This window comes from Zonotrichia leucophrys, chromosome 5, assembly GCF_028769735.1.
Source record: "Zonotrichia leucophrys gambelii isolate GWCS_2022_RI chromosome 5, RI_Zleu_2.0, whole genome shotgun sequence".
NCBI lineage: Eukaryota > Metazoa > Chordata > Aves > Passeriformes > Passerellidae > Zonotrichia > Zonotrichia leucophrys.
The window spans coordinates 17,386,904-17,413,050 of record NC_088175.1 but is presented as its reverse complement, the minus strand read 5'-3'; the positions used below and the strand labels follow the sequence as shown (position 1 = coordinate 17,413,050).

At 45.6% G+C, this 26,147-nt stretch overlaps 1 protein-coding gene across 7 annotated transcripts in view; it reads left to right on the top strand.

Moving 5' to 3' along the window:
- ESRRB (estrogen related receptor beta) overlaps window positions 1-24,832 on the top strand; it is a 158,765-nt gene extending 133,933 nt beyond the window's left edge. For all 7 annotated transcript variants that reach the window (XM_064714449.1, XM_064714451.1, XM_064714450.1 and 4 more), the window contains 4 exons: window positions 9,536-9,646; window positions 10,268-10,429; window positions 16,248-16,517; window positions 22,667-24,832. In XM_064714449.1, coding sequence (XP_064570519.1) covers window positions 9,536-9,646; window positions 10,268-10,429; window positions 16,248-16,517; window positions 22,667-22,911 — 788 coding nt within the window. In that variant the 3' untranslated portion in view covers window positions 22,912-24,832. The remainder of the gene's footprint in view (window positions 1-9,535; window positions 9,647-10,267; window positions 10,430-16,247; window positions 16,518-22,666) is intronic.
- Window positions 24,833-26,147: the final 1,315 nt, after the last annotated feature.

The following is a 26,147-nucleotide window of genomic DNA, read 5'->3' as shown; positions in this document are numbered from 1 at the left end:
ACGGCACAATGCTTGTGTATGTGGGCTTAGAGGTTTCATTTTGGACATTGATTGGCTGGTTAAACATGGCCTCACAACTTTGCCCTCCACACCTCTGCTGCCTCTCTGAACCTGGGGCACCCCAAGTCCTCCAGAATCTGTGGCAACTCCTCTTCTCTGACCTTGGTATCCGTGGGCCTGTTTCTTCTGTATTTTCTCACGCCTCTCTCTCAGCTTCTACCCCTTGTTTAATTTGTTATCACGGAGGCACCACCAGCATTGCTGAGCTTTGGGCAGTGGTGGGCCCATTTTGGAGCTGTCTGGAATGGACATAGGGGCAGTTTCTGATGTCTTCTCACAGAAACCACCCCTGCAGTCTCCTGCTGCAAAAACCTCTTCACATAAATGCAGTACTGCCCATGAAAGGGAAATTATCTGAGATCATCAGAAGAGGCATGGGGATAACAGGTGAATTGCAATGAATCAAGGCCTCTCATTATAGAGCTCATCTTTGGCTGGAAATGAGTATCAGACATATCAAACCATGCCACACCAAAGAGAATAGACTGGCTGTTGTCTGGCTGTTTGGCTCTTTCTCTTGTGGAAATTCTGCAGAACTTTTTCTTCAAAGGATTGTATTGTTTCTAAAGCTATGTTGTTCCCTGTTCTGTTCTGGCACATCTGCAGAGACTCAAATAGAGCATAAACAGTTCTGAAAAGGAAGCAAAGCTGGGTCATGAAATGCTTTTCATGAAGTGCATGCAGAGGCAATTGTGTCACATCACAGCAGAAAACCACACAGCAAAGAAAATGTCTGTAAAAAAATCTCATCCAGGCATTGAAATGCCATTGATTATTCCCTCAGCCTTTGAGTCTTATTTTCCTTCTTAATGGAAGTAATGTATGTTATGTTGCTGAAGTTGTCCTCTGCTCCCTGCCAGTGCTGAGACTTGTCTCCTCAGAGTCCTGCTTATGACTGAGTCCTAAGTGCAACTTTCTGGGATGTATGAGTGGCTTCTGCCCATTTTCTTGCAGACATCACTGACTGGCTTCCAAGAAAGAGGGCAAAGACTGAAAGGGCCCTGGGGATGTGTCCAGTGATAGACCAGGTATACCTTATTTCAGAAAGCAGAAGACAGGAGTTTGCAGGAGTACATGCACTGCACATGCTAAAAGCAGGAGTGGGGCTCCTCAGACAGGAAACCTGCCCTGTGTGAGGTGTTTTACCCCACTCTCAATGTCTTTGAAGGTAAGTTGTCCTCAGGCCTTGCCTCCTGGCTCTCAAGAATCACTCTTGTGTGGTGAGGGTGAAGTCTACAAATAAAAGGAAGGAAGGTAGAAGGATATGTAATCTTGATCTGGATGCACAAAAGGGAGGCTTTTTAACAGCAAGGGAGAAGTTAGGCAATTATCCAGTAAAGATATGTGATTTATCTCATCTGCATGGCTCTCTTTCCTCCCAAAACTGTTATGCTGTAGTAAGCTCAGGTAAAACCATTCTTTGCCCCGGTTTTGTTCCTTTGCTCCCAATGCATTTCAATAAGAAGTGCTAGAGAACATTCAAAAATTAAATTCAACAGGGAACCCAAATGCTTTGCTACAAATCTCCCAAGCTCTTGGATAGGACTCCTATCTGTCTAATATAATTTCTGATGTAAAGTTTGCTGGAATGTGTGGATACTGACACTGCAGCACCAGGCAGTGAAACGGGCAAGAGAAATGTACAGAAAAGTCATAAAGTTCATTCAGCTCGTCTTCCTGTTCCCTTTTCCTTCCTCTCCCTGGTGTCTTTGGGAATACCCTGCCTCCCAGAAACTTGCAATAACCTGGTAACCCTTGTGTTATCTAGTGCTGCATCTCTGTGAATGCTGAAGTGATCCCCACTTGCAAGATGATGAGACTGTAATCTCCAAATTTCAGAAGCAGCTGTCTCTTAAATGCATTTCCTCTTCAAGACCCTGGCTGATTAGGAAACCCTGTACTCAGTGGAATTGCCCTGGCATTTATTCCTAACTCTTCAGTTTCCCTTACCAGCTGCTGATATCATAAATTTTTCACAAGGAATCAAATCTGTCATCCTGGACAGACATGGCTGTGTGATGTTGTAAATTTGATGCGGTCATGTCGTATCTGAGCAAGGGATTCCAAGCACTGGCGACTTCAAACCGCTTCCACTTACAACTTTGCCTTCATCTTCTACGAAACTCCAGATAACTGAATCAACAGCAGCACTCCCTTTTGGCAATGTAACCAAATGGAGGGTGTTTAATTTCTGTTTTCATGTGAAAGAATCTCTCAATGGAGCAAAGTGCGTCCAGCAGCCTCTCCCTCCTGCCCCCATTCCCGCTTCCAGACCATGTGTTCTTGAAAAGATATTTGATTTCAGTGAAAGCTCAGCTGACATCCCTGCAATATGCTTGGGCTCTTGCTTTGCGCTTCCTGGGAAGGATGAGGGCTCCTCCGGGGACCCTGGGTAATTGGGTTAGTGGCCAGCTCATGTCAGGAAATTAAAAGGTAGTCCCGATCAGGTTGCTGCTGTGTGCAATTTAATGGCTTTGTATTTATAGAGTATTCTGCCTCCAGCCGCTGCCAGATATATCACTATTGGAGGTACCCAAATGAAAAATGAGAATGAAAAAATGATTTTTCTTTCTCTAAAATATCTTTGTGCTTAAAAACAGACAGGCAAACTCCTGTCCTTTGAAATGGGATCTCTGGGAGCAGTGAGTGGCATCTTGATGACTCTATCTTCCACACCCAACTATTTTCCAAGGCATAAATTGAGCATTTGCAATGTGGCTGGAGCGGAGTTGTGACAGAGAGCATGTGCTGCCTTTGGCAGGTTGATGGTAATTCTCCAAAGAGGAGGCTTCCAGCAGATGGACTGCTCACAAATTGTACATTGGGCTGAGTGCACTTGGTGTCTGTTTTCTGGACATAAAAATGGCACATCCAGGACCATCCCTACACCTTCTCCCTTATCTAATGGATTATGAATCTGTTCAATTTGTTTCCTCTCATTAATTTTGAATTTTGTGGTTCTTACCACACCTAACTAGATCTCCATTCTTTTAAACATTGAAGTCCAGGTTCCATCAATACACATCTAGGTGGGTTCAGAGAGGCATCACCCCTACATAGGTTTATAATAAATACTTTGTGTATTTTGTCACCAAAACTGTGCTTAGGGCTCCTATAATATGAACAGAAAAGAGGAAGTAGATACAAACTGCAGCAACCATCCTGGGATTTTTAGAACCCAGCCATCGTCCTAGAAGCTTTTAGGCAGTTCTGACAACACAGCAGGTAAGATTCTTCAGTGTAAGCAAGAATGGGATGGGACTGAATATATGCCCCCACTGTTCTACAGCAACTTTGGGCATGTGCCTCTGATAACCTGTGTGCACCAGTGATTCAGCTCTGCTGAGATTCTCAATCCCTTTCCCTGACTCACCTTTGAAGGCTGTGCCAGCTCTTGACCTGTAGGGTATCCTGAGAGGGACTTTATTCAGAACTTCCTGGCACAACTGTGCCAATTTAGGAATTCAATAAGAAGTGGACAGTAGTTCTTAGCATTAGAAAAGCCACTGCTGAGGTGAGGACTTGAGGAGATGCTTCAAGGCTCAAGCAGAGCTGCTGTTAGAGGCTGGACAAAGCAGAGCATGCTGTGTAGGTGGGTCTAACTCCTGTCCTCTGTGGATCTCCACCACAAGTAGACCTCTTTCCATGTAGTGGTGGGGGCTTCTCCATTGGGTCACTTATAAAAAATTGTTCTTGATCCATATTTATGCTCTTCTACCTGTTCCAAAATCTGCTCCACTGAAATTTGCCCTTGAGGCCCTTGTTATTACCTGAGTTTCCAGAGGGAGCAAAGTGGGGGGAATAAAGTCAGAGGGGCTCAGCAGGGGAAGGAAGATGTACATTTGAGAGACAGCAGTGGCTGGTGCTGCAGACAGCCCTGCAGAGCTGGCAGCCATGCAGCTGCCACTGGCAGAGGAGAAGGACTGGTCTGAAGCTATGTGGGTTCCACCTGGCTCTGTATGCTTTAGACCAACCATTTGGGACATGCTGCTTGTGTTTCTGTGTGTGAGGAGCTGACACCTTGTGTCACTGCTCCAAGGCATCTGGGAGCCTCTGGCACTAGGTATCATCAGGTATCACAGGGCTAACCTGTCTCTCTGCATCCAGGGACTCTTCAGTCAGCCTGACAGTGAAGAAACTTTCCTACCTGACTAACATAACCCTGAAACCATCAAAGCTGGAAGAGGCTGCAGCATCCTACTTGAACTGCTCTAATTTCTCTGTAGGCTCTTGAAACACAGGAGATGGATTTTCATCTCCACTTCCCCTCATCCCCAAGATAGTTCTTCACCCTCTCTTTCCAAGTGTAATTTCCAGGTTTGGTCACCTGCACCAGCCTAGTCACTAGGTCCTTCTGGTGGTGCTGATTTGTGACCCTCAAGGTGCTTTCCTGTATTTCAGATGAGTTGGGTAATCACATCAGTCACCTACCAAAAGACTCTCTAGGGGCTGGCCTCTTTTTGCCGCAATGTTAGAGCCTAATAGTACAAAGGGATCTTTTCTCATTCCCGAGCTGGAGTCTGAGTAACAGAAGAGAGCCTAGTCAGTTTGCAGCCCCTCCATTCCTGTTAGGCAGAGATGCTTTTCACTGTAGTTTATTTCTTTCTCCATCTTGGCAGACCTGACTTTTAATGGTGATCTCTGGTTTCTGTTTCCTTGATAGGCTTCCTCCTGGCTCACTCATCCCATTACCACTTGCTGTTGTCTCTCCTGAAGTTCTGAGCAGAAAGCAAGATGGAAATTTTGTAGGAGACACTTTGGATACAACCCTTCTCCCTTCCTTTCTTCTCTGCTTTTAGCCTATACTAGCTTCCTTGGACAGTACCAACCCATGTATTTTAGACTGCAGCTCCTGGAGACAGGTGCTCTGCTAGCTACAGAGCTCAGACCCTGGGAGAGCAGTGTGGAAACTGCAGCTCAGGGATTAGGTGGGCAGTGGACACAGAACCTGGCTAGTGTGTCAGGGAAGCTCAGCAAAATCTGAGCATGCCCTTTTGCTTCCTGGCCAGCACTTGCCCTGTGTTCCCTTTGGTTGTGTCCTTCTTGGTCTAGACACATATTGTACCATGCAAACTCTGTAGCTTGGCTCGTCTGTTAGCTCTTTTGGCAAGATAGATCTTTCTGTTCCTATCAATCCATGGCCATGTGATAGGACTCGATGGAAAGTGAGGTGAGGCTGGTAATTTGACACGACAGCTGATATTGGGCCTTGACTGCATTTCCCACTGGCCAGGGCTTAGTTTCACTGAGCTTTTAAGGGTATTTTTAGTCCCCAGAAAATAAAAGAGAAACTAAACCTGACTCTGTGTGCTGTCGCCTCTGCCTACTCGGCTATTTTTACTTCCGACAGTCTCGGCCTGGGTCCAGCTTTTAAAAAAAGATGGAATTATTTTACTTCCATTAAGAAAAATACCCCAAGGCCTGATGTTATCAAGTCGGTAAGGGGACATCTGATCCCAAAGTTGTCGGGCAGACGTCTCTCCAAGGGGCACGTCAGAGAAGTGCAGGGAGCTGAACGATCAGCAGATCAGCTCTCCCACTGCAGAGGCTTGGTGCTGGCACAGACCTCCCTGCCAGAGTGCTTGGAACACGAGTGGCACCCACAGGACACTTAGAAAACTGACATCCCTGCCCCGGCAGGATGCTGAGCTGAGAAGTCCTGCACAAGTCCTGGCCCTGCCCTCCTCCCTGCAAGGTCAGAGGGGCTTGGGCAGGCAGGGGAGCAGAGAACAAGCTGTGGGGGAGCTGGAACTCAACTCCTGGGGCACACACCAGGGTCAGCTCCATAGCTAGGTCAGATGAGGAGGACTTTTATGCAGCATCTCTCAAAAGGTAACAAAATTGAATGAACAGCAGCAGTTTATTGCCATACAGGGGAATGGGAGGATAGGGCATGTTTCCAGAATAGATAGCCTTAATTTGAAGGAACTGCCATCAAGGTAAGTTATCAAAGGGTGGTGCTTTCCAAACTTTGTCCTATACTGTTGATCTCAACTCCTTGCTGACACAGAGGGAGGTCCAGGAGTGCCTGTCGCAGTGACATTTTTGTAGGATGTGCCTTCTCTCCTTTGAACTGGCCAGTTGTGATTGATGTGAGCATAGGGTTTGTGCAGGAGCTTTATTTTGCTGCTGTCTTGTTGTGAGGCTGCAGTACCAAATCCTGTGTAAGTCTTCAGTATGGACAGCTGCATTTCATGTGTGGTTGCTGCACCTTGCAGTTAAGGCTCAGATGGCTGCACATGTGGTGTTTAACCTGCCCTTGTGATTACAGTGGGCATGCCCCTCAGCTTTGCTCCAGCCCTCTCTTTCATCTTCCTTTTCCTTACATTCTCTCACTTCCATTCATATCCCAGCTTACATTCCCCTCCATTTCTTCTCTGCTTAGTGTTTTCCTTCATGCTGCTTCTCTGAGCTCACCCACCACACCTCCCCACTCATTTTAATGTCTGTCCTTTAGTGTCCCTCTCAGAGCTGCACTGTAACCAGCCTGCCTGTGTTAAAATCAGCCACAGAGGAAATCAAGCAGAGCAGCAAGCATTAACCTGAGTACCTAGATACCACAGGTACTGATTTTTGGCCATGCCCTTTCCTTCCATCTAGATATGACCCATCAGGCTGTCAGATCTTTAGATAAAGGAGTTTACCACGATGCTTATGTCTGGAGTGTCACAGTCAGGGACTTGGAGGGTTGAAATGCTTTTGTTTACTGTAGTACCTGTCACTGTAGACTACAGAACCTGTAGTCACTTCACTCAGCAGCTGGACCTGGCTTGTGTTGTGTGGGGCTCAGCCTGTTCACCAGCTCTGCGGTTGGAGCAATGATGACAGGCTAGAATTGTGGCTCTGCAAGTGCTGATTGAAAATGTTTGCCTCAAGGAGTGTCACAAGGGAAGGGGAACAAGAGGAGGACAAACAGTTGTTCAAAATTAACAAGCTGAAGTCCTTGGGCAAACAGACCTCTATCTGCTCAGTGGGGGAAGGAGGGATGGAGGGTAAATCTCTCTGCGTCTTTCTTATCTTTTTTTAATGCACTTAAGTCCCTTGTGTCCTTATATAATCTGATTGAGGGTCCCTAATACTGCTGCAACCTGTGCAGCCATCCCTCTGCCAAGCACTGGAGGATGGCATTCTCCTTGGGAGGAGGAAACAGGCTCCTTCCCCTATTTCCTCCCTGCTCCTCCTCGTTCTCCCTCCTGCTGCTTAGCAAACTGCACAGCAGAAGCACCCTGGAGAGCTGTGTGTTGGTTTCTGTCAGCCGAGAACGGCATCTCCCTCTTTCCCTCCCCCTGACCACTGGTGTGAGGGAATGCATCCACCTATGATCCTGATCTGGAAGGGTCCTGGGAAGATGTGATTCAGTCCTGAATCTTGGCAGCCTGTTCCTCTATAATCTTCCAACAGTATATTCCTGATTCTTTTCTTTTACATACCTGGTTGTTTGGTTTACTGGCAGTTGCAGAAATTTGTGTCCCTCCCTTGTCTCTGGGCTTATAGGTAGCTGTCATTCATTCAGAAAAGCGTGGAATAGAGTCTTATTTCTTAAGAAACCAGGGAACGTTTATAGAGGGAAAGAAATCATGGATGGAAGTGAAAATTTCCTGCTTCGTTCAGGATTTTATTACTGCTGTTCCTTAGGGATCTCCCTAGATAACCTCAGGTTTGGGGGATTCCCTGGCTGTCCTTTTTAAAATTGCTCTCTGAAGTGTGTTTGGGCTCCCAGGAAGGAGTCCTGCCCACAGGCTATCTGCCACAGGAAATGGAAGTAAAAGAAGCAATAGGCATCATTTTCAGAAACAATACCATGTAATGGAAGAGAAAGGTGGTACTTGGGGATGTCCATAAATTCTCTATACGGAGTAAGAAACAGAAAATGGGACCAGGGAAAGAAATTACTCAGTGTGACCTGAGTTCACCTACATCAGCCTCATACCTTTCTCTCCATCTTCTCCAACACCTGCTGTCCTCCCATAGCAGCCACCCACAGCAGCAGCTCCCTTGCTGTGCCGAGTGCCACACATGCTCGTTCCTGCTTCTCCTGCTCAGTGTGAGATCCTGCTCCAGACTGAGTGTTGTTGGCCTGGTATTCTTGTTGCTTAGGGGGCAATTTGTAGTCAAATTGGTTTGGTGCTCTAGCCAGGAAGAGTATCGGGATCTAGACGTTGTTGCAAGTAGCGGTTTCAGGTGGTGCAGGTGTGGCTGGTGTGAGCACCACAGTAAAAGCTTTGTCTTTTCCCTGACAGAGTAAGCAAACATGGCATTGAAAGGCAGTGTGACAGACATGCCTCCTTCTAGGGTAGAATATTTGCCAGCCGACTGCAGATTTTTTCAGGTGTACTGGTTGTTCAAAAAGTGTCACTTCAAAATGATGTGGAGTGTTTGCTTTTAGTTGTTTGTGTTTATGTAGTAGTATAATTGCAAAATATTAATGACTTAATGTGATTAGTAAGTGTATCACATAATTGGTTCCCATGATCAGACTAGGTAAACTCCTGTGCGTTTCTAAGGAAGTACTTGTATACTGTAAATTCAAAATTTTATTCTAATAAAATGCTCCTACATTTACCTTGAAAGATTTTTTTTCCAAAGCTGTTTCTCCCAGCAAGACTGAGTTACCCCAATTTCACAACTGAATATCAGAGCCTATATGGCTGCTCAGAAAAAAAACAGACAACTGCATAAATATCTGTAGGGTTTTTTTCACAGTTTCTTTTTAGCATCGTATTTTGTACTAATGTGACAAGTTGTTGTTCCTGGTCTATTGATGATGCTATGGTTTTTTTTTAATCTGGTGACAATCACTGGTACTTCCCAGTCACTGGGAGTTTTTTCACTGTACTCTGAAAGAGCTGCAACAAATTCTTCAGTGTCTCCCTACTTCGTCTTTATCATTGCTTTATTGTAGTCAAGGTTGTTTCTATTTATTTGGATTCTACTTTTATTACAGTTGCCTTACTTGATCAAGGCTGAAACATCTTTGTTGAATTCATAGTTCATTATCTGTTTGCTGTAGGTCACTTTTTTCAAATATAAGCAGTGAGAGGTCACAGAACATTTAACTTCTCATTTTTAAGAACAATCTAAAAGCTTATTTTTATAACTGCTGGCTTGATTGACATTTAAAGTCTTTCTTTTTAAAAGCAGGATCATGTAGAGGGCATTGAGTTGTGGAGCTTTTCATTTTCCCATCAGATTTATAGTGATTCAAGAGTTTGAATGGGTTAATTTCTGTGTTCATTAATGTTTTGAATAAAAGTAAAGCTCAGAGCAGCATGCTTAGAGCTGGAGGCAGTCTAGCTGGTATTGAGATTTATGGGTTCAGCTGAGATATCAAGTGAGATCTCTGAGATCTTCTCTCAAGGGAGAGGGAAGCTCCCTGGAGTGTGGGGAACATCTTACTTAGCAAATTCTAGTATTTGCATGCCAAGGTTCTGTAAGGCACTAAGGAATCATGAGGACTTTTTGGTTTTACCTGCAGGTGTTCGTCTGGATCGAGTCCGTGGAGGCCGTCAGAAATACAAAAGGAGACTGGATTCTGAGAGCAGCACTTACCTGAGCTTACAGATCCCTCCCCCAGCTAAAAAGCCATGTATGTATTGGTCTTGAATTGTGGCAGGTCCTCTGAGCTGCCACTATATTTCTTCTCACTGGTCTCCCAAAAGTACAGTGTAGCAATTGTCACTTCCAATTCCTGTATCAGTCAACAGTATGGGATTTTTTTCTTACGACTGTATTGTACAGGTAACTAGAGAGGCCTAGGTACAGCTCAGGTACTGTATTCATTGCACCTAAGGTTAAATACCAGACCTTTCCTAGGAGATTATGTAAATCCATTTAGTGATATTCTGATCTTTTCCTTTACCCAAGCCATGTTAACAAAACCAGTCCCATGCTGATTACTCTCTTCAATACTACCCATAGCTCTTTAAACTTCTCCATGTCCTACTGACTTTTTGTTTATACCTCCTTCTCCCCTCAGTGGACCTGCCTGAGACAATGACAGCATTACAGCAGCTTCCTGCTTTTGTCACCCCTGTGCAGAGCTGGTTTGTCATAGGCAGACCACTACAGCTTGCGTAGCTGCAGTGTGGTTTTCTGTTGGGACCAAAACCATTACTGAGGTCCTAGGGGCTCTATAGTCATGTCTTATCCTAGGAGGGTTCACCTTATGTCACAAGAGATACAACAACTTCTCCTTTGAAATGTGCAGTGACTAAGATCGTCTCCCACTTGCTGGTGGCTGAGCCAGAGAAGATTTATGCCATGCCTGATCCAACCATGCCGGAGAGTGACATCAAAGCCCTGACAACCCTCTGTGACCTGGCAGACAGGGAACTGGTGGTGATCATTGGCTGGGCAAAGCACATCCCAGGTAAATGGGGAATTACAAGGGTGTAAGCATGAGCAGCAAAGGGAGATATTATTTATCTATGTGCCTATCCATTTTGGTCTCAACAAAGACTTTTTCCTATAGTGATGGGCTTTCATTGGTAACAAACTCCAGTGCAGCCTATGATGGAGGTGCATAAATTGATCACTGTACATGTGTGTACACAGAAGGCTTTGAAATGATACAATGAAGTTCTCTGTCGCATTGAGTGGCCCAGTGGAAGCACGTGGGAGACTGCCTTACGGATGGTATGGTGGACTTGAGTAGTTTTGCACATCAACATGACCTAGCTCTGCTGTGTTCATAGCTGAATAAATACTATGGCAGTGGCTGGACTTTACTGCTCATAACAAGGCAGATACACACCTTCTCAGCAGTGGGCATTCTTGTCCAGACTCAGGAAATCTTGTCCTAATGGATTTATGACAGAACAAATCCCATTGCGATGGACGATGTGCTATTGTCAGTGAATCTCAAAGCTTCTTTGTTGACAAATAATGAGGACAACTTATTGGCAGTGTGACTGGCCTTGGAAGGCTCACTGACTATATGCAGTGTGTGTCTGTGTGACTGAGTGACCTAGCAAGTGTCCCACACCTGCAGGTAGGGTGGACCAAGGCTGAAGGAGCAGATATGGTCCTCAGTGTTGAGTTATGGGTTCTTCCCAGATTTGGATTGGGAAGTGAAAATGCTCCCCTCTCTCTAGTCTCTCTCCAGCCTCAGAAACAGGTTGGATTTGTGTGTGGAGAAGGCTAGCCAGGGAACTTAGAGGATATCCTTGGGATTTACAAGGCTGCTTTCCAAAGATTGCTTCAGAAATTCACTATGAAAACTCACTAAAGCTGTTTATAAACAGCTCACTTCAGTTATCTCCTGCCTTCTGTTACCCTTCCCTTTGTCAGTAGAATATATGAGGCTCTGATAAAGGATCACAGGATTTACTGCATGCTGACTATGTCTTCCACTGCATGGGTCTATGTTGTTTTGTTTCACTTCTTGGCTTTCTTCTTTTTTTTTTTTTGACGAAGCATCTTAACATATGTGATCAGACAGTTTAGTTTTCCCATGTATTTTGTTTCTTTCCATTGCTTCTCATTTGGCTTTTTGGCAGCTGCTTCTGTTTTTCTCTAATGTGTTTCTCCTGGGACCCAAAAGTTAATGGTTTTATGGGCTATATGGGATATGGATTGTTATGAGATGGGACTCTGAAGTCTGAAGAAACATTTTCAGGACTTTCTGAGAAGAGGTTAATCTTGGTGATGCCCTACTTACATGAGATCTGCCATATCTGAAGGGATTATAACCATACTAGTGCTGGAATCCATCTGGGGCTGATTCATCACAAGTGGGGTTACAGTGGTGATTAGAGAACTCAGCCTGGATTGCTCTACTAACCCAGTACCTGGTGTGTTATAGGAATGGTTTTAATGCAATGCAATTAGGTGCTGTGGCTGTCCAGTGAGGAGGTGCTGTTGTACATCCCTCTAACCTTGGCTGTATCTGTTCACACAGTGTGCCCTACTCTAGTTCCCTACCTTGTGGCTGTGGGAAGAGCCAAATTCCTGCAGAGTTTTCCAAGCTGGCAATACTGTCCCAGAACTGGAGTATAGTAGAGATTGCTCCTGCACTGTGACAGGGGCTCTTCCTCTCCTTTCTGAAATCAGGACATACCAGCCATCATCTCAAATTTCTCTGTGTATTTTCCTCTCCTATCAAAGGCCCTACAACACAGTAACAGCCACAGTAATCAGCCTGGCACAGTTCAGACCAGCAGTATTTTATAACAGGACTGTGCACAGGTGAGAGCTCAAGAATTGTTACGTAAGAGAACAGTACTGAGAAAAAAAGATAATAAAAGACAGTTCATAATAACGGAACAAAAACTCTGTCGTTCTGCAACAAGCATGAAGCACACTGAGTTATGCAGCAAGGGGGCAGAGCAGGGCAGGGCCAGGAGTCTGCCAGGTGTCGAAATTATCTATGCCCTGTATTTCTGCCTTCCAAAAATTTTGAGTAAAACATGACATTGCTTCCTTTGTGCATAAACTATTTGTCAGAGAAGGATGGAGAAAGGAGAAAAAGTCACACTTCCCTGCCTTGTATTCACACTGGAATTAGTAAAGAAAGATGTGACATTAAAGTCATACCAGCCCTGAAGGATCCCAGGTGTCAACACAAACTTCCATCCCACAGCATTAGCAAATAAAATTAGTAAAACTTAAACACACTTTCCTATGATAACAATAAAACATGTTTGATTATGTTTAAATGTTATTAGCTCAATAGCCTTATTAGCTTTGAGCTCAAAAGCCACACTTAGCCAATGTGAGGTTGTTCCCTTCTGTATGAGGCCCCCTCCCCACTACTCACTCTCTCCCCATGGAAATTGTCTTGGAACAACATCCTCCTTTTCTTCTTGCTTTGATGCAGGGTGACAGGACTTCTCTTGAGGTGTGATGATGAAGGCTCTCCCAGGATAGCTGTTGTGCTGTTCTCACCAGGAAGACATTAGTACTGGCACAGAATGAAATATGGCTAGTGGAGTGACAGCAGCTGTGTCTGGAGTGGCCTCAGATCCTATAATTACATCTCGTTTTATTACCTCTGCTAATGGCCCTCCAGGATGACAGAAATGATAATAAATTAACAGATTATGAACTCCACTTGCCACAAATTATGTGATTTTTTTTTTTTTTTAATTCTGGGAGCTCCCACTGCCAAACCACTGAAATAATAATAAAAAAAATTGAAATTAAAAAGAATCCCCAACCTGAATGTCACATCAGCTGTTGCAAATAAAGCAGCTTTTCTTAAGGGGCACCTGGGAAGGAGGGAAACATGCATGCAGCTCTGTGCTAGAGCCAGGGGCTCTCTTTCGGGGCAGTGGTGGATTAGGCACCTTTCAGGGTCGGACTTGAGAAAAGCAGCATGAAACGGATCACGAAGGGCATTTTGTGGACGCTGAGCCATCAACAGCTCAAGAATGCAAAGCAGTTGTGTTTTAGCAATTTCTGGGAGCTGTAAGATGACAGATAATTTCACAACTAGAGGTTCCCCAGTGGTACAATTCTATAATAAGTAGCAAGCCTGTGATTTTGGCCAGGTGAAATTAACATTTACTTTCCCTGATCTCAACTCTTACAGCATGAAGAGAGTTATATGATTTCCCCTTTACTTCAGTGATTCAGGGCTAGTTCTTTAGCCCTTGCACTCCACATGTGTGAACACTGGAGGAAAAGGGTCCCAGTTCTGTCAGACATTTCAAGTCCAGGCTTGACACCACAGCGCTCCCTCTTCCCACTCGCCTGCTGGAGCTGGAGTTGTTGGCTACCTGGGAATGCTTCTGGCCAGGGGCTTTCCCAGGTGGGTGGGGCAATTCCAGCTGGCTCTTCTGTTCTTCTTGGCAAAGGGTAAAATATGGTATCTCCTGTTCTTACCTGCCACAACAGCCTCTGGGAAAGGGCAATTAGTAGAGATGCTGCGTGTACAGGCTACTGCTAGAGTTAAATCAATTTTTCTACTTTATTCTGTAGCAGAAAAGTACAAGCCATGCCTGTCCTGGATCCTCTCACTCTGCTATGTGACTGTTTCTCAAGCTTAAAGAAATGTTGTTGGCAGACTGCAGTGAGGCAATGGCCTAGTGCCCTTTGTAATCCAGGTGGGGATGAAGATGCAGAAAGGCCTTGTGACTGATCCAGAAAATGGACTTAAGGCAGCAGCCTAAATGCTGGGCTTATCTCCATGGTCAGAGTAGGAGAGGGATGACCAAAGGAGAGATCTCAGGTTCTAAAGAGTGGAACAGTGGCTGTGCAACTTTCCTCTAATCTCAGGGCTAATCTCATCAGTTCTCTGTGCATCAGACAGAGCTGTGGAGACAGGATCCCCAGCCCTGGAGCTGCAGCAGCCTGCACTTGGACTGAGTCAGGAGGGCTGCATTCCAGGGCAGCACAGTTCTGAGTGCAGGGCATGAGGGGCAGAAGGGTGAGGTAAAGGACAAGGCACCCACCTCCCAGCCCAAGCAAGAGGTGGGATTCATCAGAGCTATGTGGAGCACAGGCTGTGCTGTACAGGAATCACTCTCACAGTCATGGAGCTGGCTTTGCAGCTCTTCTCCCCAGTAGCCTAGACTCCTCTTTAGCTGTTCCCTCTGGCACTCCTCCCCAATGGTTTATTGATTCTTCCCTCCCACCCACTGCTCCCCTCAGACCTTGCACACACAGCACGTGACAGCTGATTGGTATCTGTTAATTAATGTGGCCTGGGGCCTCTTTTCTATTCAGTGGCCTGATAAGGGAAATTGGATGTCCAAGGGCTGCCAGGCCATTATCACCCTTTGCTTCCCCTGGCAACACAAACACAAAACATGGCGTAGAGATAAATAAAATACCACTAACCCACCCTTCTGCCTTCCCTTCCCCAGCTGAGATAGTGCAGATAGAAAAAGAGATCCCACAGTCAGTCAATATAGCAATCATCAGCTCTTTTGTTAATTGCCAACTTGATTACAAGAGAAATCAAATGATCATCATGGTGGCTGTCTACATAAGCCCCGATGTGGGGCCAAGAGCTGTGAGCAGGGTGGGGTGTGGGATGAATGCATGCAGCCAGCAGAGCTGGGAGGCTCCTGCGTAGCGGCTCATGAGTTCACAGGTCTTTTGGTGATCCCCAAGGCTTCATATGCATCTGGGGGAAAAACTGCCTGGAGAGGCTTCACCCTTCCAGCTGAGGCATGCCTGGGTGTCCCATTCTTTCACAGCCCTAGGAGCCATTGGAAGCAAGGGGCTGCCAAAAAAAGTGCATTTTCTGTCTGTCCATGGTGAGCAAAAGCTGCCTAGAGAGGACCAGCACACTGTGCTTGGCATTCCTGTTTGTGATGACTGTTAGAGTGCCCATCTCCCAGGATCTTTCATGGTCTGGCCTTCAAGGGTACCAGGTATGGAAGGCATAACAGACAGGTTTCCTTCCCATGCACTTTTTTTCCCCACCTTGAGGTGGACATTGCCTCTGTTTTTTGTCCTCTCCACTCTCTCAAGTGGATTCTGGGGCTGTCACGCTCAGGCTGTCAGGCTCTATTTGGCAAGAATATTCGGTTCACAGGGGCTTGTTCCATTGCTGCCAGGTTTGGCTATGATTTAGGTACTTCAGTGTTCCCACAAAGGTATTTTTATCTCTGGGTAGGGTTGTAGGCAGAGCTGCTGGTATGGAAATCAGAGTGGGATGACGAATAGAGAGAATTCTGTTCACAAAGATATTAATTTTTGAACACATTTTGGTGCTTTGTTGTGGCAGGACTTTTTCTCATCTTTGCCAAAATATGAGACTGTAGAATACTTCTAATTCAGGCCTGTGTCATTCCCTTCTACTCCATTAGAAGCCCTCTTTTCTGTCATCTGGAGCTCTTCTCTGCTCATTTTTCAGCTGGGACAGACTTAATGGGCTGCAATACAGACCTACTGAGGAAGAGAGGAAAGGCAATGTGATACAAAAGAGTTGCTGCTATGAAAGAAGCAGTGGTCATTGAAAAGAGTTTGTCACCAACCTTGGACTCCCATAAATGCAATCAGAGCATCAGAATTCCTGTTTGAGGCTGTGGGTGGGCATAGGAGCAAAGAGAAGGGTAAGGTCCATGTGTGCTGATTGCTACAGAGTCACTTTAGTGAGTTGTTTGGGGTATTTTAAAAGCAGCAGCAGGTCAGTAGGGAAGAGTGCATGGTTTGGATCTCAGGGAAACTAAGGACCCTAGTCTCCTAGAGGCTTTGCTGCACACCCATCTGACCCTGCTTGTCTTTTGCCCTGTTAGGGTTCTCCAACCTCTCCCTTGGAGACCAGATGAGCCTTCTGCAGAGTGCCTGGATGGAAATTCTCATCCTGGGCATTGTGTACCGCTCCCTGCCATACGAGGACAAGCTGGTCTATGCTGAGGACTACATAATGGATGAAGAGCACTCTCGTCTGACAGGGCTGCTGGAGCTCTACCTGGCCATCCTACAGCTGGTGCGCCGCTATAAGAAGCTCAAGGTGGAAAAGGAGGAGTTTGTCACACTCAAAGCTCTGGCCCTCGCCAACTCAGGTACAGCCCTGGCCCAGCCAGTCTTGCACCCAGCCAGTCCAGGCTCATGCTGTTATTTTACCTGGGAGGAAACCAGAGCCTACTGACTAAGAATTTCTGCCTGTGTCATGCAATATTCCTAAAGCTCCACTCTAAGCTGGAAAGCAGGGAGAAATGAGGCTTACTGCTGCTAGAGCCCCAGCTGTGCTCTGACCCTGTAGTAGGGAGTGGAACACACAGGGATGGACTGGTTGCTGGTTTCAGATAGTAAAAGGGTCTGCGGAGGCTTTTCCACTAGCAAGCTAACTCCAGTGCCATGGGCTCAGGAAACGGAGCCACACTTGCATCCACCTGCACAGTGTTGGTGAGATACAGCAAACGGGGAAACTCTCATCCCAGTTTCAAAAAGCTGTGGGGCTGGGGCTGCCTGACCCTGTCCTGGAGATGTTGAGGTACCAGAGACACTGAATCCCCCTTTAACTGGGAGACAGTGTGGATGTAGATTGCAGCTCTCAGTCCAGCAAGGCTGCATTGTATCAAAGGCAGCCAGACACAGATTTGCTCAGGAGTCCCATCTGAACGGGAAACTGCTAAAGCTGCTGCATAACAAGGGCTCCCTCTACATCCCCTGAGTCTCATTGTTTCACAACAGATCCCTCTGCCAAATTTGCATCATGCATGTCACAGAATTCACCATTGCAGCCCAGCCCTGAAACCAGTATCTGTGTTTGGCTAAAGCCACTTTACAGAAAAACACCCAGTGTGAAACTGGAAGGATTAAAAGGGGGGAAATCTTCATCTTGCTTGGCAGCTGACTCTAATAATTACTCATTCTCTCAGTTATAAAAAAAACAAAAACAAAAGGCATCATGTCTAACGTTTGATTGCTTGAGCTCAGCTTTGAAAGAATGATCTTTGTTGAGTTGGATCCTATGACTCTGGGTCTTTTTATATCTGACAGCTTGACATGATAAACTTCCTGTTTCATAGTCATGTTCCTTGGCTATGGATATATTATTTCCAGTGTAAGGATGTGGTCCAGGATTCTGTGAGGCTGCCTCACCATTTTACACCATTCTGTCCCTGTTTGCCATCCATCCACTCCTTAGCAATAGCAATATAAAATAAAAAAATTTCCTTACAGCTCATTGATAAAAATGTTGAGCAGCAGCTGATTTTTCTACTGATCCCTGGGGATTTCCATGAGAAAACTTCTTCAGGGATGATTCATCACTGATAGCTACTGTGAGATCTGTCATCTATCCAGTTACTAATCAATTGAAAGTGTTCTTTATTGGTATTGCATAGTGCTAATTTTTTAATGAGAATGTCCTGTGGTCCTAAGCCAAGTGCTTTATAAAAACCTAAGTCTATTATATCTGTGCAGTTAACTTTATCAACCAAACTTGTAATCGCATCAGAGAATGAAATCAAGTTTGTTTGACAAGACCTCTCTTCTCAAGTATCATGTTGACTGGCACTAAAATCACAGAATCATTTATGATGGAAAAAACCTTTAAGACCACCACTTCCAACTGTTAACCCAGCACTGTCAAGTCCAACACAAAACTATGTCCTTAAGTGACACATTTATGTGTCTTATAAATGCCATCTTACTAGTCTTAATTGAATGTCACCTTTATTTTTTCCTTTCTTTTGCCCTGGTTCACATCAACCTAGCATAGAAATTATCAGGTAAGACCTAGGAAAATTTTTGCATCATTAGAGGACTTCCAGACATCTTGAATTTTGTAAAAATACCAAGACTTAGTAATCATCTGCCCTGGATGACCCCCAGCCAGCAATTTTAGAACTCTTAAAGCCAAGTTATCCAGCTCTGCTGATTTCTGTGAAGTTTATCCTAATAGTTCTAATATCTTCTTGCATAAACAACAGATTATGAAGTCTTCATCACCTTCATATAACACAGGTATATAATGCTTCTCTTTTCCAAATAAGACAGAAATATTCACCGAGGACTTCTATCTACTCTGCATTGCTATTAACAGGTTAATAATCTCCAGTTGAAAAGAGTCTCCCTACAAATGATCATTTTTCTTCTATTCCTTAAATATTTATAAAACTTCTTTACTGTCCTTAGCCCTTCTAGACATTGCTTTTCCTCTTATGTCCTTCATTTCCCTTATGGTTTTTCTGCACTTCATAACTTTGTTCCCTTTTTCAATTTTTCATAGAGTGCTTTTTTAGTTTTAATTGCTGCCTTCACTTTGCCAGTGAACCAGGATGGGCAGATGGCCAAGGCCAGCCTCTCTCCTCTGTGCAATGGTGGCTGTGGGTGATATAATCAACTTGTTAAAGAACCTGTCTACCAGGAGGGTCACAAGACTAACAGGGAGAAGGGCTCCTCAGAGAGGCTGAAGTGCTAAGGTGGCAGTTGTGACAGGAGAAGTGCCACGCTGGGACACTTACTGGCCTGTGCTCTGGACACTGCTGTCAGGTTCTTCACAGTGCAACAGAAGCACTCTGTGCTGCTGCTGCTCACTGTGCTTTCAGGACTAAGTCCAGAGTAAACCTTATGAGACAGTCTCCACAGGAGTGGAGTAACACTGAGCAAAGACAGAGCAGAACAACCAGCACTCATCAAATGCTTTGGGGTTCCATTTCCAGTGCTGTGGAGTAAAGAAACCAAGGTAAGGGTCAGGAGGCACAGGCCAAAGCATCTCAGCTGGATGGAAAAATGACTCTGACTTCACTGGTACAGCTAGAAGTGTAGCTATGTAGAAGCATAATCCACAAAAGTCCTGTTTTGTTATTTGTATTGAAATATGGGAAAGTGAAGCATGGGATTTTGTTTTTTCATATAATTAAAGCTTCTTGTGACAAACAGGTAAGGAAGCTGGAATAGGGCAAGTGTATTTTTCTGTTGTAACTTAACATTGAACCTTCACATTCTTTTAATGCCAGTTATTTTTCTTAGTGTATTTTTGACAGGGATAAACAGAGCCTGCATGTATGTGCTTGCATGCAAACCGCCAATTCCTAAAATGGGAGGAAAGCAGTTTGGGCCAGGCTTCAGCTCCCTTGGATCAGAGATAGGGCTTTAAGATGAACACCAGATTCATCTTTAAGATTAGCACCTGTGCTGCCTAAAATTGCTTTCTGCCTTCCTTCCCACACAGATAAATTCTGGGTGTAATTGCTCATGCAATCCAAGTTCTAGGGACTTAGGCAGCCCTGTGTACACTTGACCCTTTGGTTCTAGGAATTAAAACAAATGAAAATAGAAGTGGGAGCTCACTCAGTCTTTACTAGAGAAGAAGCTGACAGTAGGCTGATCTGAGTCCTTGGTGTGACACACCAACAACACACCTGCTGGGATTGGCAAAGATAATTCAAGGGATCTCTGTTTGGTAAGTGCATTCTAGAGAGCTGAGGGATGAATTCTTAATTCCCAGAGCAGCAGGCAAGTCCCAGACAATATGATCACCCATTTTTTGACAGAGTAGAGGTAATGTAGACCTAATTTGTTACCCTTCAGAGTCAGAAGTCCATTTTTAAGCATTCCTAGGTCCTCTTTCCTTAGGAAAAAAAAAAAAAAAAAGATCAACCTATGTACTGAGGAGCCCTCTAGGTTAGCATACAGCACACATTCATTTTAGGACATCCCAGAGTGGCCAAAATTTACTTCCCCCCTTTTTTTTTCTGCAATGCATTTTAATGCTAAAATGGAGTGAGCAATATTTGGACCTGGCAAAGGGATGCATAGCAAATTCTGTACTATTGGGTCCTGTTCCTGTCAGAAGCTGCAAGAACAGAGGTGAGGAAGCAGTGGGCCTTGTCCATTCTCACACCTGCCCTGCATCCCATGCCAGCAGTGCTGGAGAAGGGCTCCTGGTATGAAGCCCAGCTTCTAGGCCAGCTGACCCTCAGGGACATGGTCAGGCAGCCTGCCCCCACCTCAGTGCTCTGATAGCTGTAAAAATTCATAGCTATTGATTTCGTAATTAACAGTTTATCAATGCCATTGACACCAGTTCACTGATGGATTGCAAGGAAATTAATCCTGCAATGTTGTTTTATTTTTTGCAGTCAGCTGCCAATTTTGAGCTTTTTTCAGCAGTGTGGTGGTGGTGGGGCAGGCTTTGAGCTTTATTTCCCCAGTTTCTCTCACTGTATACACTTATTTACTGCTGTTAAGTCTTGTCACCTTACAGAAGCCAAATGGCAGAAAGGCAGTTTTGGGATTCTGTCAAATGTACAGCAGCATCAGTACCCAAAAGCAGAGCACCCAATTTACCCTGAAACGTGGCTCATTGCATGGTAATTCTAGCACCCGCTGGGAACTGCAAACTCTGACAGGCTGTGATTACTTCTCTCCTTTGTGCCCCTAGCCAGAAGGACATTAAACAGAAAGGATAGAAGACATTCCAGCTTTTGATACTTCCAGTCTTCAAAATGACCTCTGTGACTTGGCAGGAAACAGATCACACTCACTTCTCTTGGATTGTGTATGGAAATTTTTCAGAGGTGCTACCTGGCTGGGAGAAGTTGCCAGACTGACTTGGCAACATGCTTCTTCCTCCCTGCTTTTCAGAATCAACCTCTGTGTCTAGCTCAGGTCACTGTGATGACCTAGTAGCTCTCTTCTGAGCTTCTTTGCCTGGTCTCTTGGATAAAAAGTGTAAATGTATCAAGAGTTGTTCTTCAGTAGACTTATTGGGAATACTTCCCTTTAATATTCTTACCTAGTGCATTCCTTCTGAACAGCTTCTTAAACAGCTTTCTTGCTAGACATAATATTTTCCCAACTGTTGTAATACTTTATAAATCATGCATCATAAATAGCATTTTTACCATAAATGTATTATACAAAATTCACAGTCTCTAATTTGCGTTGTGCTCTCCATAAAGATGACACATGTTTCTAGAGAGATTTTGGCACTTCAGTCAGCTTTCCTCCTCTTCACTGCTGTCACTCTGGGGAACCCATGTCCTCACATTTGTGTTTGTGTGTAGGCTGAGACTACACTGAGACTCCTTTGCCACAAAGCAAAGCCCAGGCTGTGATGGTAGGCGGTGCAATTACACGTGTGCATGTGTGCTTGCCACGCTGTCTCTTTGCCATTGCTTCTGGATTTGTTGCCTTGTGGCAGGAACCTTTATCAATAGGTTCAGTATTGATTAAAAGTCTCTGAACAATGAAGATGAAGCATCAGTGTCTCCAGCTCTGTCACGGCTGTAAGAAAGAAGCACGTATCAGCAAGATGCAAAGGGAGAAAACCCCTGGTAATGCTGTGCCTCTCTGGTCTTCAGTGCTGCCCTCTCACACCATGAATTACCCACAAGTTTAGCAGTCTGTGTTCAGTCTGGTTCTCTATCTCAGCCCTGGACTAAGTTCTTACCAGCTAGCTACCTTCACTTCACAGACACACCAAGGAGCCTTGCAAACCCTGTAGCCCCTCCAACAGCTCACAGAAATCTGACTGGCAGCCTAAGGGAAGAGGCCTTGCAGGAGGCATGGGATTCCTTTATTTCAGCAGGAAGCTCCCTGAGCAGCTGCTGGCAGTCTCTGAAAGCAGGGGCATATGCACAAAGGTGGGTCTGGCAACACCCCTGGGCACACTGGTTGTGACCTATGGGGCTTTTCTGTCTTGCTGATACCCTTAGCTGCTGCACAGCAATTAGGCACTTTAGACAGATGAAGCGCTGTAGCAGCGTTAATTATTCTTAATGAGATTGCTCCCAAGCGGCAGCACAGCAGCTGCTGCCCCTTGCAGGGTGACTCTCCCTATAAGGAGCATGGAGGGCAAGTGAAAGTGCAAACCACAAAGGCCCCTGCCTGACCCCTGCATTGCATTGGGGTGGCTGGCAAAATGGGCAGCACACAGGGCACGTGTGTCACCCACCTACCCCTGGCAACCCTACTGTCCCTGCACTGCTAGGGCCAACAAACTGACTGGGCTGCTGCCAAGCTTCATGCAGCAGCACCACACCTGCCAGCTAGTTGGTTTTTTTCTGCTTAAGAAAAAACCAAACAACACCCCTCACCCCCTGCCTGGGCAGGTTGGGGGGGAACGACAGGAACAACTTAAAAAATCCCCACAAGAACAGATAAGAAGGAAAGAAAACATCATTAGCTTCAGAACCATAAAGGATTTCCTTTCTCACATCTGACTTGTCTGTTTGCTGTCTTTTCTCCCTCACCCCAGACTCCATGCACATAGAGGACATGGATGCAGTGCAGAAACTCCAGGACCTTCTCCACGAAGCCCTGCAGGACTACGAGCTGAGTCAGCGCAATGAGGAGCCCCGGAGAGCAGGCAAGCTGCTCCTGACCTTGCCCCTCCTGCGGCAGACGGCCGCTAAAGCTGTGCAGCACTTCTACAGCATCAAACTGCAGGGCAAGGTTCCCATGCATAAACTCTTCCTAGAAATGCTAGAGGCAAAGGTCTGACAGTCCCAGCACCAGTCGACAGTGGCCGGGAACAAACTAGAAACAAAGACGCAGACAACGGAGCAATCCAAACAGCAGCAGCAGCCACCGCCGGCTTTTATCTCCAATCATTTATTATGGAAGAATTATTTAATGTCTATCTGTCGGCGTGACTGCAGAATCTTGTGTACAGGAGGGGGGAAACTTTTAATCAGTCACCTGTTTCTCTTTTTTTCGTTGTTTTCTCTGTGGGAAATACCAGATTATGCTCTTGCACTTGTTGAGGCATCGTGGGGGCTCAGCCCCTCTGATCAGTGATGCTCTCAGCGCTGTCCAGGCTGCCTGCTCCCCAGCACCCTCTGCCAGTTCTGGAGGGGAGTGGGGACAGAAGCAGGAAGAGAGGAAGAATAGAGTCAATATAAACTTTATCTGCAGGTGTTATGAGGGGTCAGTTAGAAAGGGATGCAGCCACGGTCCTTCTTTTTGTCACCTTTCTTCCTCTTACCATAGAGTAGATGCTCCTTTGGAGAACAATGCTGCTGGACCTCTCCTGAACAAAAAGGCTGCCTCCCAGACTCCTCTAACACTTGTACATACAGCCCCCACTTCTTACTGAGAAAGCTGCTCCTAACTGTGTAAGATATTCTGCGACCTTGTACAGTGTGTCATTACGCCTGGCTAGTCCCTCCCGTGTACAATCCCTGCAGGCCCCTGAAGAGGTAGGATGTATGTCCCTGAGAAAATGCAAGTCTTTCCCAAATGGCAAGAGAGCAGAGCCTGATGTTATACTTCAGTGCTGGGTTGACTTGATAATCTCTGCATCCTCTCCTATGTGGTGCTAACTACAATTCTTCCACACTTTTCACCCCATAGTGTATCACACCTGCCTCTTCAGCTCAGCTGAGTGCCATTCCCCACCTGTTCCTTGTGGCAGAGAACACAAGGCTTTGTCTGCATGGTTACTGCCCAAGTAAAAATACACCCCAAACCAGATCTTTCCTAGACTTCATTAGAGCTCTTTGGCTCCACAGAGACTAGGCTTATTGCCAAATTCTAGTTAGGAATCAAGGGCACTGCTTTTCAGAGGAGGCAGCTCTAGAGCCTGAGAGATTGCTTTATTGTGGCCAGCTAGAGAAATAAATTAGAGGATGGCATGAAACCCCTGATACTCCAACTACTGTCTTCCCCTGCCTCATCCCATTATCCTCAACAGCAGGAAAAGAGCTAGCATAGATTATACCTGGGGATGGTAGGAGGTTCTCTTGCTGATCAGAAAGCAAATACCTGACCTTGGGGTGGTGGGAGAAGAACAGGGGGAGTGTTTATTTACTCTTATATAACCAGGTTCCTACTGTCTCCAAGACCTGGTTTAGATCTGCTGCCTAAGCCATAACTGCTGCATTCCCAGTCGCCAGAGGGGAATGTAGGTGACTGACAAAACTGACTGTCGGTGTTCTCTGAAACTTTATTTTCTAGGTCACTTAGTTTTAAGCCATCCTGAGCTGACAAAACCTGAGTGTATTCTCTTTTTTTGTGGTCAACAGCATGGCACTTGTGGTGAGAAAAAACCTCTGATCTACATTTGAGACACCACTAACTCTACTGTGTCTGTTCTCCTCAAGCTTCCACCCCTTCCTAGCTTCCCCAGGAGAAGGGTAGTGTGTAAGAGGAGTAAATTGCCCTCAGGAGGAAGTCTTCCAAACCAGGGTTGAGGTGTGTGATCAGAAACACTGGGTGCTTGTTTTCTGCTGGAGCAGAATGTGTCCCAGCAGGGCTGTCAATACTGCAGACCCCTGCCCTGGCAGGCTCAGACACAGAGGGGCTGGCATGTGACCTCTCAGCTCTCATAGCCAGCCCACACCTTGAACTTAAGTTGTTAGTTCCTTTTCATCTCCTTTGACTTCTTCTTATGTTACACAGTGACTCGTTTTGTACTCACCTGGTAAAGGAATTGTCTTACTTCAGGCATATTAGTAAACCACCAGAGACCTTAGGGGCAGAAGGCACATTGGAATTGGGACTCCTTTGCTCACAGCAGTAGCAATTACACAGTATCCTTGTGCTTCAAGAGGACACCTGTGCTTCTCTTTCCCACTCCCTCCCAAAGGCAGCTGGGGAGAAAATGAGAGGCTTTTGGTTGCACTCATGATCCCTGTACCCATCTGTGACTGAGGGACCAAAGTGAAATGCATGCCACCATTACAGAGCCAGCTTGCCATGTGCTGCCCTCTGGCAGCTCTTTCTGGCTGTGGTAGAATTGCTTTCACAGATGTGCTGGGTTGCATTATCACCTGTAAGTTTGACTCACTCGAGCACTGCTGCAATGCTGCCAAGTGCCACCCAGCTGAGCTGCAGCACATTGTGTCCCAGCCTGCTGTGCAAAGGTAGCTGGCCCAGAATGGGCTGAAAAGATCCTAAGAAGCAATTCTTACTCCATTGGGCCCTGCCAGAAAGGTCACTACTCACATGCCAACACATCCACCCAATCCCCCCCCTCAAAAAAACCCCAAAACTACCCAAAAACAACCCCAAAAGGCCCTTCTAGCTTTGTTGTATTTGCACTCAGGCCTGCTCTCCATAACAGGAAACTATCTACAAAACATGATTATGGAGAGCTGCCGAGTTAGCTTCTAGCTCACAGAGACTGCTGGCTATTTAGATTAGGGCTATGGGATGGAGGCAACTCCTGCCTTGGCATAGCAATATGAAGATACCAAATACATTTTTTCCAGGAACTTCTTTCTCCATTAAAGCTGCATAATGGAGCCCATCCAAATACTCTCCATTGCTTGAAGATAATATGCAGGGAAATGTTTGCATTTCTTCTGAAATAGGATGGGAAGTGAAGCAGACAGTACTTAGGATATATTAAACTCTCTAACCAAGGAATGCAAACTCTTTCCCAGGAAATGGGACACAAACACCTGTCTAGATTTAACCCTTAAAAGGCTTCTACCATCCTAAATTGGGAAGCAGATCAGGTCTCTTGAGCCCTTCAAACAAGTGCAGGAATCACAATAATCTCTCTCCAGTTACTCTGATCTGCTGTACATCCCTAGTACTATCACACTGACACAGCTGAGGAGCATTTCCAGCTACACAATGGGCTGGGATTGCAGAGGAGGGTAACAGTGTAGTCCCCCCAATGCACTTTGAAGTAGGAAATGAAGCTTCAGCAACTGCTTAGGTCTTTGAATGCTCACAGTCTCTTACAAAAAGGTCTGGGGATGTGGAAGGTGAGACATGAACTAGGAGAT